The sequence below is a fragment of the Gastrolobium bilobum genome, unplaced genomic scaffold (genome assembly GCF_033153095.1).
Source record: "Gastrolobium bilobum isolate Gb01-03AN ecotype WA unplaced genomic scaffold, APGP_CSIRO_Gbil_v1 utg41893, whole genome shotgun sequence".
NCBI lineage: Eukaryota > Viridiplantae > Streptophyta > Magnoliopsida > Fabales > Fabaceae > Gastrolobium > Gastrolobium bilobum.
The window spans coordinates 12,549-29,382 of record NW_026899795.1 but is presented as its reverse complement, the minus strand read 5'-3'; the positions used below and the strand labels follow the sequence as shown (position 1 = coordinate 29,382).

The 16,834-nt window shown below is 37.6% G+C and overlaps 1 protein-coding gene across 1 annotated transcript; it reads right to left on the bottom strand.

Moving 5' to 3' along the window:
• Positions 1-2,918: 2,918 nt before the first annotated feature.
• Positions 2,919-15,674, bottom strand: LOC133293532 (beta-glucuronosyltransferase GlcAT14B). The gene is made up of 4 exons (XM_061492104.1): positions 14,888-15,674; positions 14,696-14,771; positions 14,440-14,555; positions 2,919-3,600 (listed from the first exon to the last, which is right to left on the bottom strand). Exons 1-4 carry the CDS (start codon positions 15,537-15,539, stop codon positions 3,089-3,091), a joined length of 1,356 nt encoding a protein of 451 aa, XP_061348088.1. The 5' UTR covers positions 15,540-15,674; the 3' UTR covers positions 2,919-3,088.
• Positions 15,675-16,834: the final 1,160 nt, after the last annotated feature.

The window sequence follows — 16,834 nt, the reverse complement described above, 5'->3', positions numbered from 1 at the left end:
CCTCCGAAGAATTTCTTCTCATCACATAAGCAGTGATCCTCAAAAACCTTGAGAACTTCCAAACTTTTCTTGATTGCAAAACCATATTAAAACTGAGCCAAGTTAGTGTCATCTAAATGATCTAGCTACTATATAATAAATTTTGCACCATACTTATGCCTTATCTCAAAACTCATTTGAACCGATATAGTTGTTTTTTTTTTCCTTTTTCTTTTTTAATTTCTTCACCGATTAATCAACTAATTCGATCAAATCGGACAGGATCACAAGAGCGGCAAAGTTTTCCTTTTAAATTTTTAATGCAACTGGATACTTATGATTTGAATTCGAGACCACTAGTGAAGCTGGAACTATCCCATATCAATTGATCCATGTGTTTGGTGGTATTAATATAATTGTTTTAATACATGGAAAATTTAATTAATTCAAAGGTAAACTAAACATAAATTGTATTAGTAAGAGCAAGTGCTGGTGGAAAAGACCAAATGTATACATATGAGCAAGTTTCTAAAGATATCTTGTCTTCAGCATATTTAACCCAAAAAGCAGTGAGTTTTGTGTATAAATTTGATCAATGTATTCAACAATGATCATACAAAAGTTGAGGACTCTTATTATTGTTGAGGATATCTTACTCTATCTCATCATATGGTATATATACCCTTCAGCTTTAGGGTCCATACCACCCTTGAATTGACGGGACTAGCCTAAACTGCATGTAACTTCATCTCTTTCATCCTAGTTTGTGTTTTTCTAAGCCGAAGTTGGGTATAACTATAATCTCACCCTTTATTTATATGGTGTTGCATAGAGGCCATTTGGCTTGTTTGACAAGCCAAATTTTAAAAGGTAAATATAATATTATTTGCTATGATAAATTAACAATCAAATTAAATAAATATATGAAGCTTCTTTGAGAAGTTGCCGCACATGCATGATTTGTTAAATAATTTTTTTAATGTTCAAACCTAATTTTTTTGTAATACAAATAATCATGTCTACTGACTCTACTCGAAGTTTCTAAATTCTAGTATTTAAAAAACCACAAGGTATTGTACTATACTATTTCAATATCATTTTGACTAGGCGATGCAAGAGTTTCTGTGATTTATAATACATAATTATTTTTTTAAGTGAAAGTTTAAGTGAGGGTAGATATCAGTATCCCACTAAGAGTAGGATAGGCCACTTTATCTCTTTAAGGATTTTTAGAAGGAATTACAGATCGTCCACCAATAAAGTTCTCACATTGGCTAACGAAATTGGAACTCACGTCGTTAACGGGTATTATTTTTAATAAATATAAAAATTTATTTATTTAATTAGATATAATGCTTCTTTTCTGGTAACAATTACCAAGTTATTTATTATTTAAGGTTTCTTGAACTTCAACTAATCTGCGACCTGTCTTGGTGTTCACTGTCGAGCTCACTTCCTGAATCCTGATGCACGTCCTTACTTTGTTCATTTGCTTAATTATACTTACCTTGATTTCTGATTTTGCTTATTTATTTCCCAAATTTGATCCATCACGGCCCTGCATAATTCCCAATTTATACATATATGTGCACATCGATTTTGATTTTGGTTCATACGTGTTTATTTTGTCTACACTTGTGTGACTTTGATTCCGGAAAAGAAGTTTAATACCTATTAGGAGCTATGCATGGTTTGGTGAAGCATCCATAATAAAATCATAGGCAGGTAAATTTTTCCAACAGTGATACTCCAATTTCAGCATAAACTTACAAAATCATACTAAAAATGCTATTATAGAGAATAAATATCGTATAAGCTAAAGGCTTTTTGGGCCCATTTTAAGGCTCATTTCCTCTGTCTCCATCATAAGGTTATCATATCCCACACATTGTTCTCTCATTTTATGTACCACTCCCTTCATCAAATTGGTCTCCCTACTACAAATAAAGGTTATCATATCCCACACATTTTATACATCAACCATTCATACAAATTAAATTCATTTAAACACCTAAAAAAAATAACTTTTCGGCTAGATTCATTTTTTGTGATGAACAAAGATGAGATGGGAGTAAGCGTATTGTACTCATCCCTTTCTATCTAGCCCACTAAACATGTCAAAATTTCCCACATAATAATATTAACTATAAAATTGTAACATCACAATTTCACCATCTCATGAGACCCCCTGTAATAATATTAGCTATAAAATTGTAACTTCACAATTTCATAACCTCACGAAGAGCAAAGTTAGAGTGCTCAGGGACCAACAAAATTTTGGTGGGACTAAGGTGAGAGAAAGAGAGAAAAGGTTGAGGAGAGAGGAGAGAGAAGGAAGAAAAAAAAATTTGGTCCAAGTGTCAAGTTTTAGTAAAAGGACCGTGGTAATCCTGAACCATATTAAAAATTTCCCCTCATGAGACCCAAGTAACAAGGGGCATGAGTGTAAACTCTCAAAAGCACAAAGTTAACACCTTGACAAATAACTATAAGATGAGATTAGAAAGAACTCCCACCTAGAGTCCATTTCGTTTACTTTTTAACATTGAACAAAACAATCATCTCTAAACTATTGGTGGCAATTTTCAAACACAAACTGCTAACATAACCCAAACACAACACAAATTTTTCATGTTAATATCAACTCGTATTCATGTAGTATTTGTATCAATCTGTTTAAATTAAATAATTATATAATTACATATTTACCCCCAATTACCCCATTATTATTTATTAATTTGAAGTTATTTAAATAATTCTCACTCGAGGTAAAACTAACATGCTAATCGAATCGTATTTCATATTGAGAGTATTCATATTTGTATCCACCCAAACACGAACCCCCCAACAGCAACCAAATATGAACATACATGCTATATTGTCATCCACATTAAATTATAAAAATGGCAATCAGAATTAGCAAAATATTAATAGTGCCAATAGAACTAATACTCATACCTACAAAAAAAATCCATCCCCTGACTTTGTCACAAGATTTCCAACAGATAAAGCAAACACCAAGCAGTAGGTTCTTAGTTCTTACCAATTCTATTTGTGGGGGCGGGGGGTTCTACTGGGTTACATTGTATGACATCAGGCTAGAGTCAGTTCATTCATATATACACTGATGGGATCGGAAAGTGCCATTTGACAACAATTCAACAATTGCTTTTTCGAGTCGTTGAGAACCTGAACCAGGTCTCAAGATCTTAGCATCTCCCCAAGTTAAACATGTGCTATTCCCAGGCTCACCTAAGCACCATCCACCCGGAACAACTGATCCACGACTTCTACCCAAAATTTTTTGGTCGATGAGATCAAGCACCGGATCATCTGCCTGGAACTTCTGAGCAAAGGCTGCTCTGCTTCGAATCATGTCATCAAAATCAGTGGAATTGAGTGGTCGAAGATCATTTCTATGGCTGTCATGGAGAGCATATAATAAGTTCTGATTTATGACTGTCCTGTTGAACTGGTTAGAATTGCAGAGAACTGTAGGGAAATAGCTGGACAGTGATGAAGGTGTGTTTGCAAAATACATCAATAGAACCCTTGGGAGGTTGTCTACTCCCAATATGCAGAACTCCATAAAACTACGGCTTAAGACAGAAAAAGATGAACCTGCAGAAGAAAAGAGTAAGTTCCATCTACTCAAGTTTTTTAATTCATAGAAAAAGAAATTTTATTGGCGAGAATAAAGGCAAGCACCACTAGGACAGGATAAAATTTCCTCCAAAACAGGTAAATAGATACAAAAGTAATATTAAAGAAAAACACAAGAACGTGACATGGCAGCCAAAGTCTCTCCGCATATCCGAGATAACAATTCCTTCAAAAGCAATCATGAGCAAAACACACAAGAGAAGGCAAAAACAAAATCTATACCCTAAAATGCATGATAAGTGTTTTGTGTGACCATAGAATGCATATAAAGTGTTGTATGTATGGATCAAAATTGTGGGAACTGAATTGCAATGACAAACAAAAAGATGAAGGTCACATAAACGAGGATGATGCAAAAGATGAGTAAGAAGGAGGTTGAAGTGACTACTATAGAGGGAAAATAATGAAAAATCACATAACATGGTTCCGTCAAATAAAACGACCTATACATACCTGAGTAAGGAGATGTGAGAATACAGAGATTCCTCCTTTAAAGATGATAGAGTTAGACTAAAAACAACATAGTTGGAGACTATTTATACTGATTTAGGGCACACAGGGCTCCATGAATCTATGATACAGTAATGAACACAATAGCAAACTACAATCAAGGTAGCCAGGTTGTACTCGCTTGGATTTCAAAAGTGCGAAAGCAAATTTTGGATTTAATGCCAATCCATTGATAGTGTAAAGAGTTCTATAGAATCTATACTAACAATGAACCACATGTGCTGTGTCTTTAAAAACCATTAAACGATATTATGGCAAGTGAAAATATTTAGTTACAAAAATGATGGGCCACTTTCTTGTTTACTGATAGTGCAAAATTTTGTTGGGCCATTTGCTACTGAATCAACAACTGAAGATGTATGATAAGTGCTGCTGCTTATACAACATACAAATTCTAAAAATTTCTTTGCAAAGCAATCAAAAAGAAATCTCAGTGAAAGTGCACACAACTAAATTTAAACCCTTATTAGTATTGAATATCTCATTAATTCCCTTCCAATTTAAAATCTTGTCAACAATGGAAGCCTGTTTTTGAGCCAATGTCCAAGTAGCCCAATTTTGCCAAGTTACTTGCTAAACACATTAGTTCACGTGGCCATGTGGAAGTAGCCTTTTAGTCAATTAAATAATTAATGGCTTGCATGGATATGCTGTAGTACAGTACTCTATCTCATTGGACCAACACACACCATTAAACTTTCAGTTTGTTTCCCATTTAATGGGATCAGTTTCCGGTCCAGGTATGGTTACCTATATGGTTCTTGATTTTGATTTTGGATTAAATTTCAGAGCAAGTAGACTCATGGGCTTCTTAGCCCATTTATTACATAAAACAGAAATGGGAGTATTATTGCCTTTGGCATGGGTCAGCTGCAAAATGTCATTAATTTGAGCCGGGTTTACAACTTGACCCACTCTAAAATTTGACCTAGCTTGTTCCTCATATGTGTCACACATTTGTAGCCTCTTCTATTGATAGTGGTGCTACAACAACTCTTCCTCTCACGATGGTGCTCTTCCGGTGGCTTTGGCAAGAGGAAGGGAGGGGGGGACCACCTCCACTGGTGGCGGTGGCCATGCTGAAAACCACCCTCTCTTTACCCAATCCTAGTCGTCTCCCTTCAGAAAGAGCCTCCTCTTTCCTTTCCCTTTTTGTCACCTTCGATTGTATGACATTGGCCTCCTCCTTTTTTCCCATCTCCCCTTCCATTGACAGTTGCTTATCCCTTTGTTTTCGTCTCCAATTTCTGCTTGGGAGAAACTATTGAAAAAGGTTTTCAGTATATCGATCTTGAATAATTACATGAGGAATGAGGAGTATTTATACAAGAAAAAATAGCTAAGCATGACTCAGCTATGACTCACCAAACCTAATCACAATCATAAGAATGACTCAGCTATGACTCACTAAACCTAATCACAATTAATTCTAATTAATTACAATTAATCCTAACTAATAGGAAATAAAAAACAATCAATCCTAATTAATCTTAATTATTCCTAATAAATAAAAACGGAAAAATATTTGAATTTGAATTCTGATTTTCTACACTCCCCCTCAAGTTGGGAGGTAAATGTTGATCATTCCCAACTTGCCAATCAAGTCTTCAAAGGCTGGCCGGTGTAGGCCCTTAGTAAGAATATCTGCAATCTGCTCTTTGGTAGGAATATACACCATACATACACTTCCATCATCTATTTTTTCTTTGATAAAGTGGCGATCAACCTCCACATGTTTTGTTCTGTCATGGTGAACTGGATTTTGAGCAATACTGACAGCAGCCTTATTATCACAATACACTCTGACAGGAGGGGAAAAAGAGATCTTCAATTCCTCAAGGAGTCTTCTTAACCAAATTCCTTCACAAATACCATGGGCTAGAGCCCGAAATTCTGCTTCTGTACTGCTCCGGGCAACAACTGTTTGTTTCTTACTTCTCCAGGTCACAAGATTTCCCCAAATATAGGTGCAATATCCTGAAGTGGATCTTCGGTCCAATGCAGAGCCAACCCAATCTGCATCTGTATATATTTCAATCATCCTCTTGTGTCCCCTTTTAAAGAACAATCCTCGACCAGGGGTGTTTTTGAGGTACTTCAGAATTCTATAAACTGCACTCAGGCGTTTTTCCTTAGGAGAATGCATGAATTGACTAACCATGCTAACTGCAAATGCAATATCAGGCCGAGTGTGAGATAAGTACATCAACTTCCCCACCAATCTCTGATACTGCTCTTTGTCAACTTCTTTCCCATCTTCGATTCCCAATTTAATGTTGGGTTCAACTGGAGTCTCTGCTGGCTTGCACCCAAGTATTCCTGTTTCTTGTAACAGGTCTAGAATATATTTCTTCTGAGTTAAAGAAATTCCTGCCTTACTTCGAGCAACTTCCATGCCTAGGAAATATTTGAGAGATCCAAGATCCTTCAGTTCAAACTGATTAGCTAAACATTTCTTCAAAGAGCTTATCTCCTCACAATCATTACCTGTGACAATTATGTCATCAACATAAACAATGAGAATAACAATTTTACCACCATTAGAGTGTTTTAAAAATAAAGTGTGATCAGTCTGAGCTTGGAGGAATCCTCTTCTCTTAACAACTTGAGTAAACTTCTCAAACCACTCTCTAGGAGATTGTTTAAGACCATAGAGAGATTTTTCAACTTGCATACTGAATCGTCTCCTTTTTCAAAACCAGGTGGTGGATCCATATAAACTTCTTCATGTAGATCACCATTCAAGAAAGCATTCTTTACATCTAATTGTTGCAAGGGCCAACCAAGATTTGCAGCAAGTGATAAAAGAACTCGGATAGTATTAAGCTTGGCAACGGGGGCAAATGTCTCTTGATAGTCTATCCCATGAGTTTGAGTGAATCCCTTAGCAACCAGTCTGGCCTTATACTTGTTGATGCTGTTATCTGCATTAAACTTTATTGTGAACACCCACTTGCAACCTACTGTTTTCTTTCCTCTGGGTAATGCTACAGACTCCCAAGTTCCATTTTTGTTGAGTGCATCCATTTCTTCAAAGACTGCATTCCTCCATTTTGGATCATCAAATGCTTCTTGGATATTTTTCGGTATTTTTGTACTGTCTAACATAGTGTTGAAAGCACGAAAACCTGGGGACAACTTTTCATATGTGATATGATGAGAAATAGGATGAGCGGTACAAGATCTAGTACCTTTTCGAAGAGCAATAGGCACATCTAGGTTGGTTGTATTAGTGTTGCTGGAACTAAGACTTGAGTCAGAATCCTAGCAGTCTAGAGGCTCATGAGGTGATTCTCGCCTGCTGTAAAACTTTCCCCATTTTCCGGGAGGATCTCCATTATCTAACACATTAACTCCCCCTGTCTTTTGCATAATGACTCCCCCTGTCTCCAACGGCAAAGGCAAAACAACAAAATCATTTGGTTTCCAAGACTTATCTTCATTAACCCCAATAGACTCCCCCTGAAGAGAAGTCGAAGGAAAAAAAGATTGTCTCTCATCAAATGTGACATCCATAGAAACAAAGACTTTACGAAGTGAAGATAAGTAACACTTGTAGCCCTTTTGGTTAGGAGGATATCCTATGAAGACACATTTAATGGACTTAGGATTGAGCTTGGACCTTTGATGGGGAGGAACATGTACAAAAGCCACACAGCCAAACAACTTGGGAGGAAGGGAAGAATGAGCCCGGAAAGAAGGAAAGGTGTGGGTAAGACAAGATAAAGGAGATTGAAAATTTAGGACACGAGAAGGCATCCGATTGATGAGGTATGCTGCAGTCACGACAGCTTCCCCCTACAAATATTTAGGGACATGCATGGTAAACATAAGAGCTCGAGCAACTTCAAGGAGATGTCTATTTTTTCTTTCAGCCACCCCATTTTGTTGAGGGGTGTTAGGACAAGAACTTTGATGAAGAATACCATGCTGGCTGAGATAGTTTCCAAGAACAGAATTAAAATATTCAGTACCATTGTCAGTTCGAAGAATTTGGATAGAGGTTGGAACTGAGTTTGAACCATAGCATGAAAGTTTTTAAAAATGGATGCAGCGTCAGACTTATCCTTTAGAAGGTATACCCAACATACCCTAGAGTGATCATCTATGAAAGTTATAAACCAACGAGCACCAGAGATATTTTTTTCACGGGCTGGACCCCATATATCACTATGAATCAAAGGTAAATGGAGAAGAATCGTGATGGACTCTAGGAGGATAAGAAACACGAGAATGTTTTGCAAGCTGACAAATATCACAAGAAAAAGAACTGGGATTTTTATTGATAAATAAGCTTGGGAACAACTTCTGAAGATAAATGAAATTTGGGTGTCCTAACCGACGATGCCACAACAAAACATCATTACAATCATCAGACAAACATACCAAGTGGTTCACAAAAATTTTTCCTTCACAAGAATCTTTTTCTAAATATTAAAGTCCTTCTTCCTCTCTAGCACTGCCAATCATCAGCCCCGAGTCCTGTTCCTGGAAAACACAAGCATTGACAGAAAACTTGGCAACACAATGTAACTCAGACGTAAGTTTGCTGATAGAGATAAGGTTACAAGTAAGAGAGGGAACATGAAGGACTGAGTTCAAAGTAATGTGTTCAGAAAGTTTAATGGATCCTTTTCCAGCAATAGTAGAGAAGCTGCCATCTGCTGTTCTTATTCGTGATTGTTGATAGTAAGGGGTATAAGAACAAAATAAGGTTGCATTACCTGTCATATGATCTGAAGCCCCTGAATCAAGAATCCATCGACTACTATTATCAACATGGAACGCTATACCTTGTTGAGCAACATTGCTGGATGGAAATTTACTTTCAATCAACATGGTTGCGTGTGGTAACGCGTAGGGCGGACGCTCCGTCCTTTCTCTAGCGCGTGGGGGCGCGTGGCTCAGCAGAATCCGATGGTCCTTCTTGAAACTTGTAGATCGGCTCCTTCTGTTTCGAATGGTGCGAATCTTGGTCGGAAATGTCGCCGGAAAAACTTTCTGACGGCTGCTGACGGCGGTGGAAAGCTTGGATTTTGCCTTCTACAGTGATTGGTAGCCTTACTTTGCTCTTGGGACTTTGTAGGAAGGGAAAATAACCTTAATAATGGTTGGAGGTTGAGTTTTCCGGCGTTGTGCCGCCGGTTTGACGGTGGTTGTGGTGGCTGAGTTTTCTCAGGACCAACCTGCTCTGATACCATATTGAAAAAGGTTTTCAGTATATCGATCTTGAATAATTACATGAGGAATGAGGAGTATTTATACAAGAAAAAATAGCTAAGCATGACTCAGCTATGACTCACCAAACCTAATCACAATCATAAGAATGACTCAGCTATGACTCACTAAACCTAATCACAATTAATTCTAATTAATTACAATTAATCCAACCTAATAGGAAATAAAAAACAATCAATCCTAATTAATCTTAATTATTCCTAATAAATAAAAACGGAAAAATATTTGAATTTGAATTCTGATTTTCTACAGAAACCCATCAACAACTTGTTCATAATCTGAACCATTGTTGCTTGAAAGCGCTCCAAAATTTCCTCCTCCTGTTCATCACCACTTTTTATCGGGACACAGTTTATCTCCCTTAATTATGATCCATTCTTTTCTCCTTGAGTGGTCTCGGTCTCCTCCAGCATGCCTAATAAATTTCCAGTCCCCTCTTTCTCCTCTCTATCCATGATTTTCGGCTTCTTCTCTCCTTCCATGCCATTTGACTTCTCCAACACCAATTCAGTTTGCATTTTGGGTTCCGATTTTAGGGAGTCCGATTCTGCATCATCATCCACCAAACTAATCTCAAGTAGGTATTTCTGTATAAACCTTAGTAAAGTTCGACCAGCTTGCCTTAGGATTGAGCCAACACCAACATTTATACCATGTGAGCATAGGTCCTCTAAGTCCCCTGTCAGCCTCTATCAACTTCTCATGCTCATGGGTTCTCTTTGCCTTGAAATATTGCTCCAAATAGATTAGTCATCCCCAAGCATCATCTCCTCCTTTATAAAATTTTGGAATCATCATTTTCTTTAACTGATGCCACAGCTCCGAGATCGGAACTGTGATACTAATTGATAGGGACAGGCTCCATTAAACCATAAATAAGAAGACAAATGAGATATGTATGGTATGGATTAACTAATTTAAAACAAAATAGAGGTATTCAAGCCATGGTTTAGTATGGATATCTGTATAAAGAAAAAGAAATGCTGAAAGAAAAGATACTCTAGGGGAATTACAATGCTCCTAGTCACTCCCAAACACAAGAGGTGTCCCAAATGCCCAATAACCCCAAACAGTCCCCCTTCTCACTGAAACTCTCCTCGTATAGATGAAGTTTCCCTCCACTACTAACTCTAGTCCCCACACTTTCCCCATTTGCCGAGCCAGCAATTGGTTGCACATGATGCAGCCTCATATGATCCAATGTTCCCCATGTAGCACTGCCTACAATACACCTTATATTAGGGTGTGTTCTTATCAATTTCCAACCATGTATGTCTTTTCTATATATTAAACAAAAGAATATTTTTCTCTCATCGATAATGCATGACATGCTAGAGCACAAAGGAACTTATGAATGCAATCCCAGGCTCCAAGCATTTTCAAGCCTTGCAGACTATTGCAAACCAAAGGTACTGTCATGATAAAATTCAAACCCCATGAAGAACAACAATCAGTTCATCCAACTAAGGTGTATTCATAATTGTCAGTAGCAATTAGCAGCCGACCCCGAAAATGGTATAGCGGTGTAGCATGTAGCGGTATTGCAGCTACGGTGAAGTATTAATTCCACATATATTATACTAACAATCAAGAAACAAGGCAATACCACTTTTAGTATTAATGCTCAAACATAAGAAATCACACAAAATCAAACACATAATTCCACAATCAATGTCAAATACAAGGAACATAGAGGAAGGATCCAAAACTAAACACAAATCAACAATAAAATTGTCAAATAGTCAAGTACAAGAAGTGAACTAAGGAAGAAAATCATCATCATCTCCGGATTCTCCATCAAATTCCAACATGGGAGTGGTGTAGCGGTGTCGCGGGTAGCAGTATTGCCGCTACGCTACGCCGCTACCTTCCGCTAGGGCCAATGTCGCGTAGCGTCGCGGTTTCTAGCTGCCGACCTCCGCTACCCGCTACAATAGCGGTTTAGCGGCGCTACGGGCCGCTATTGACAACCTAGGGTGTATTCACTTAGACTGTGTCAATAATGTTTTCTTCATAATTAAAATAAAAAGATCAAATTATGGCCTGATATTTGGGACTTCACTGCCTGGCTTGAGAACTATGGCATGGTCGCGACTATGCTTACGAAGAACACTCGAAGGAGTTGCAAAGACATCCTCATATCCCCTCGGCAACCTTTCTAGCTCCTCCTTACTAATATAATTTTCTAGACTCAAAGGAGGCTTCCCCATGGAATGCAAGAAAAACCTTCCCCATCATCCCTGATTGCCTTCACGACAGACTTGAACGATGCTTCAGTTCGAGAAAGCTCTGGTTCTACTTGTATGAGAACTCTTGTCCCTTCTGCTTAAAGCTCAGTATGAGCTCAAGAAAATTCTCTTTAATGTTGCCTAACCCTTGTAGCCGGTCTAGGCCAAGCACAACATCCGCTACTCCAAGACCAAAGAGGAAGGAATCCTGAACCACGACAACCCCTTGAATCGGAATTTTAACACCATGGCACACACCACTACAATTCATGCTATCCTCATTTCAAACTTCAACTTGGTAATTCGGGTGGGTTCTATTTTCAACTGAAGTCGTCTCGCCTTTTCAACCTTGAGGAAATTATGCAATGCGCCACTATCTATCAACACGACGACACACCTTTCCCAAAACTCGCATAGTTCTGCTTGTCAACAACCCCAATAGGCTCTAGGAAGGGAGCTGCAATGTCACCTCCTCGCCATTGTTGTCTACTGCTTTAATCCCGTTAATTTGCATGTCTCCCACTCCAATATCTTCTTCCACCACAAGTAAGTTCAATTGCTTTGCTCGGCAACAGTGGCTTGGGTCCCACCGTTCCTCGGAGTTGAAGCATAGCGCCTTGTGGGACCAATCCTACAATTCTTCCTAGGACAGGCCTCTACTTCTAACTTAGTTACAGCTAATAGCATTTCTGTTTGGCACTAAGTAGAAATGGATGAATTAGGGTTAGAACGAGCAATGGGTTATGTTCTCGATGCTTCATGCAAAGAGAGATTGACCTTAGGGTTATTCAATGTCAACCTAGTTTGCGAGTTAGATGTACCCGAATTAGTTTTCCCTGAACCCACCAGATTGCTTTGACCCGTTTATGAACAAGTTCCAAAAACTTGGCCTCCCTTTGTTTCCCCACCCACACACGAAGGCCAACCACCTCCCAGTCCTTCATTGGCCCAATCATAATTGTGCTCTGAATACACTGGGTGTTCTTCATCATCACTAGCAACGAGTCTAAGGGTTGCATCAGGTGCTCCTCTCTGATGCAAGTTGACAAACCACTCAACTAGATTTGCACGGAGAACTTCATCATCCACGTAATCAAGACTCCCACTGATCCTCTCAAAATTGAGGCGATAATCCTTATACTCCCTTTATGATGCAAAATTAAAGGCTCGTGAAGAGGATTTCCTTCTAATTCCAGTTGAAACCTGCTCAAAAATTCCTAGCGAAAGGCCTCCCAAGTGGCATGGACTGTAATCTGTACCCACCATTGAGAGCCTGTTTGACACATCTTTTTTTGAGCTAAAAGCTACTTTTAAGCTAAAGTTAAAAAAAAAAAAAAGAACTTAAAAAATAAAGCTAAAAGCTATTTGGTGATTACATAAAGTTGTTCTGTGTGTTTTGAAGAAGGGAAGATGAAATAATTTGTTATTAGGACGGATTATTAGGGTAAAGAGTAAAATTGGTAAATACAAATTTAGAATAAGGGTGAAACTGGAAAATAGATATGAGAACTCCAAAAAACTAGTATATATCTTAAAAAAAAGCTCCTTTTGGGTTGTTAAGAGAGTGCAATTCCCTGAAGTGTTTCCTATGGTACACCTTAGGAGGAGGGTTTGTATCAATATCCTTTGCCAATTCTTATTTTCTTGCTATGAAAAATAGTAGTAAGAATATGATACTCCAGTACTTACTTAGGGCTTAGGGAACCAGTGACATGTCTAGGATCCCGAAGGATAGGTTGGTCCACCCATAGGACTGCCTCTTGTCATGGGTCATAAATTTTATTATAGTTGACATAGTCCTGGTAGGAATTGAAAAAATAATGAAGCATGGTTTGGACCAAACCAAACTAAGGCTGATAGTTCAGTTTTGCTAGTAACATAACTTCACAATGGTGTGATTTGTTCTCCGAAATTTGAGGACTATGAAGACTGGTTTGGTTCAAGTTTGAAAAGAATACCCTACTTTCATGCTACCAATAATGACTCAAGGTTCCTTGCATACAATTGACAGTACACACTAGTAATTTGCTTCCCAAATTTATCCTAAAAGAAGATTCCGTATGACTCTGCCAGATAAATTTTTACTCTGGTCCATTTTACACCTTGCTGGAATTGCAATCCCCATTTTAGCATAGGCTGTGGTTGTATTGAGAAAAGCAACGATGCTTCAGTTCATGAAGATTGCAGCCTCAAAACATGATCAACTAAATATTTGAGACTGGGAGTACAAACTATATCAACTATGCAAGAAAAAACAGGAAATAGTCTCTATTAATAATTTAATAATAACCGAACTTTTATATTTCTTAATTGGCTCTAATTAGTTTATCCAAATGCTATCCTACGATCCCCATCACTTTCAGAATCTTAGAGAGAGCTGTAACTAGATCTAGCTTACACTGGATATCATATTCAGCTTGATATGCAATATTATCTCACATTTGGCTACATGGATCAAAATTCAAATGATGTCATTGGGCCCTATTGAAAACCAAATTTTCAATAAATCCATTTTGAGCAAGGTTTTTTTTTTTCAATGATTTCTCCTCGAGTTTTCTTCAGTCTTCCTCTGCCTCATTCAATTGGATTATCTTCCATTTAATCCATTTTTCTAGTGGAGCCTTTGTTGGTCTTCTCCTCACACGTGGGATTCCAATTTTATCCCGAAAACGTTCGTTCTTGATCTCATCTTTCTTTCTATTTTTATGTCCAGTACCGTACACTTACTTTTCAGACTTGTTGGCACTCTAATCAAATAAAATGCAAAACCGGAAGTATGCACAGACTAGCTCAGCTACATTCCAAGAAAAGCCATACATACCAGTAAACAAGCGGTATGCACTAGGGAGTTCCCTCTTCTGAGTAGCATAAAACATTTCAGTCCCTTCTGAAAGATACAGGCCAGGATCAACAATAATGGGTTTCAACTTCCTCAACCTACAGCATCAAAAGATATTGAAAATAAGTATCATCTCTGTACTCTATACAACACTAAACACCTTATTACTGTAATTCATTATGCAAAACATTAATGACTACAAAAAACACACACACACACAACAAGAACATTAACTTACTCTTTCCATCCAATATAGCTTGAATGATTAACAAAGTTCAAATCTTTAGGCAGAAACGACAATATGTGGAGAAGATCTGACACACCCACAAAAGATTCAACATCAATAACACCAATACATGATGATAACATATTCATATGTACATATTTAGGAGGTAAAAAAATTGCAACAAAAAAAATCACCATACCGTACCATCTTGGGTAACAAGTGGGTAAGCATCAGCACCGAGGCTAACAAACCAATCCCATTTGAGGGACAACCTAAGCAATATTGATGCAGCATGAAGGGTCAAGGAAACAGGTGAAGACCCTTTAGGGTAAGCAAAATCGGGTTTTCCCATAACATGAACATTCTGTGCAGCTTTGAAAATGGGGTTTGTTTGGACAGTGAGTGCCAATTGCTCACGATCTGCCTGAGGAGCAGAAGGGTCGAGGTGGAGGAGGTACTGGTTAAGAGGGTGGTAAGAGGCGTAGAGTAACCGGAGGATCCGACCCGAATCTCCATGGGACCCGGAAATGAGGTATGCAATGGAGGGAGGGGAAGGGGTGGCTTTGTTGTTGTCGTAGATGATGCGATGTGTTTGATGGGTCGGGTAGAGAAATGGGTCGGGTCCAGAATGTGTAAGGGAAGATGATGATGATGATGAAGAAGAGAAGGAGAGAAAGAAGATGAAGGTGATGGAGAGAAGAGAGATGGCTAGGAAGGTATAAAGGAGGATAGTGGGTTTTGGTTTTGGGTCTCTAAGATTGAAAATTGTTGTGAATTTGGAGGGAACTGAAAGTGAAGGCCACTGATGTGGTGGTGGTGATGGTGATGAAGCTGCTGCTGAACCTGGATTTTGCATTTTCTTTTTTAGGGTGCAGAGGGTGGTTGATGCTCTTCAGCTCTGCTTTGAAGTTTCTACTTTCTTCTCCTGAGGTTTCATTGCCTTTGCTTCTGCATCTGGTGTCTTTGCATTGTTGTGTCTCTTCCTGTCCTTTTCTTCATCTCTCTTTTTTTTTTTTTTAACATATTCTTCATCTCTTTTAAGTTACGTATGGGAGAAGAATTATTGAAGAGAATAATGATGAGGTGAGTTTATTTCAAAACTTGGATAGGTAGCTTACCTAGCACCAGCAGTCTCCTATATCATTAAATCAAAATTTTAAGAAGAGAAAGAAATTATAAAGATTAATTGAGATTTTGATTTAATAGCGAGGGAGAATAATAAATAAGATAGACACAAAAAATATAGATAAAATAATATATTACTTTAATATTTTATAAAAGATATGTAAGAATAAATATTTACGCAAGTTTCAATATTTTTATTTTGTTAAAAATGTTAAACATAAGCCTTACAAACAAATTGTTTAAATTTTTATTATTGGATTTAATATTTTTGTTTTTCTGCAAAAAAAAAAATTCTGTCACGTTCACAAAAAAATGAGTAGGTCCATTATATCATTAACTTTTTCTCTCTCTTTTCATTATAACGAGAGTCATTCACTTTTATGTGAATGTGTCAGAAAAAGATTTTCTGCATCAAAACTAGAAATATTTTTTTCTTTTTATTATTATCCATATATATATATATATATATGATAAAATCTGCAATCGTTTTACGTACAACAATGACATATGTATAGTTATGATTTTCTACATTTAATGCTTTCATCTTTTGTATGGTTATAATTCTCCACATTTAATATTTTCACGTATATATATGACAAGTATTTGACTGCTGCACGTATAACTGCTGCAGAAATGTAAACTCATATATATGTGTGTGGGGGTCAGGATCATTTTACACTGGTGTAAGTTGTACTATCAATCAGTGTTATTAAACCCGGCCTGGGCATCGAACCGGTCGGGGTACTGGGTCACTGGTCGGACCGGTTGACCCTGATATATATATATATATATATATATATATATATATAATGAGCATTTAATAATGGACAGACCGGATTGTATCTTGGCTTAAGAAAGAACGATGCTGATCTATTCACTTGAATTAGGAGAATAGAAAACCCGTGTGATGCTTTTTGGTTGGCCAAAACTCTCTGCTTTTCATATGACTGTTTCTTCTCTCCTTTTTTTTGTACTCTTTCTCTCTCAAATCCCACAACCAGGAGCGCTTTTCACTCATTGTTTCTA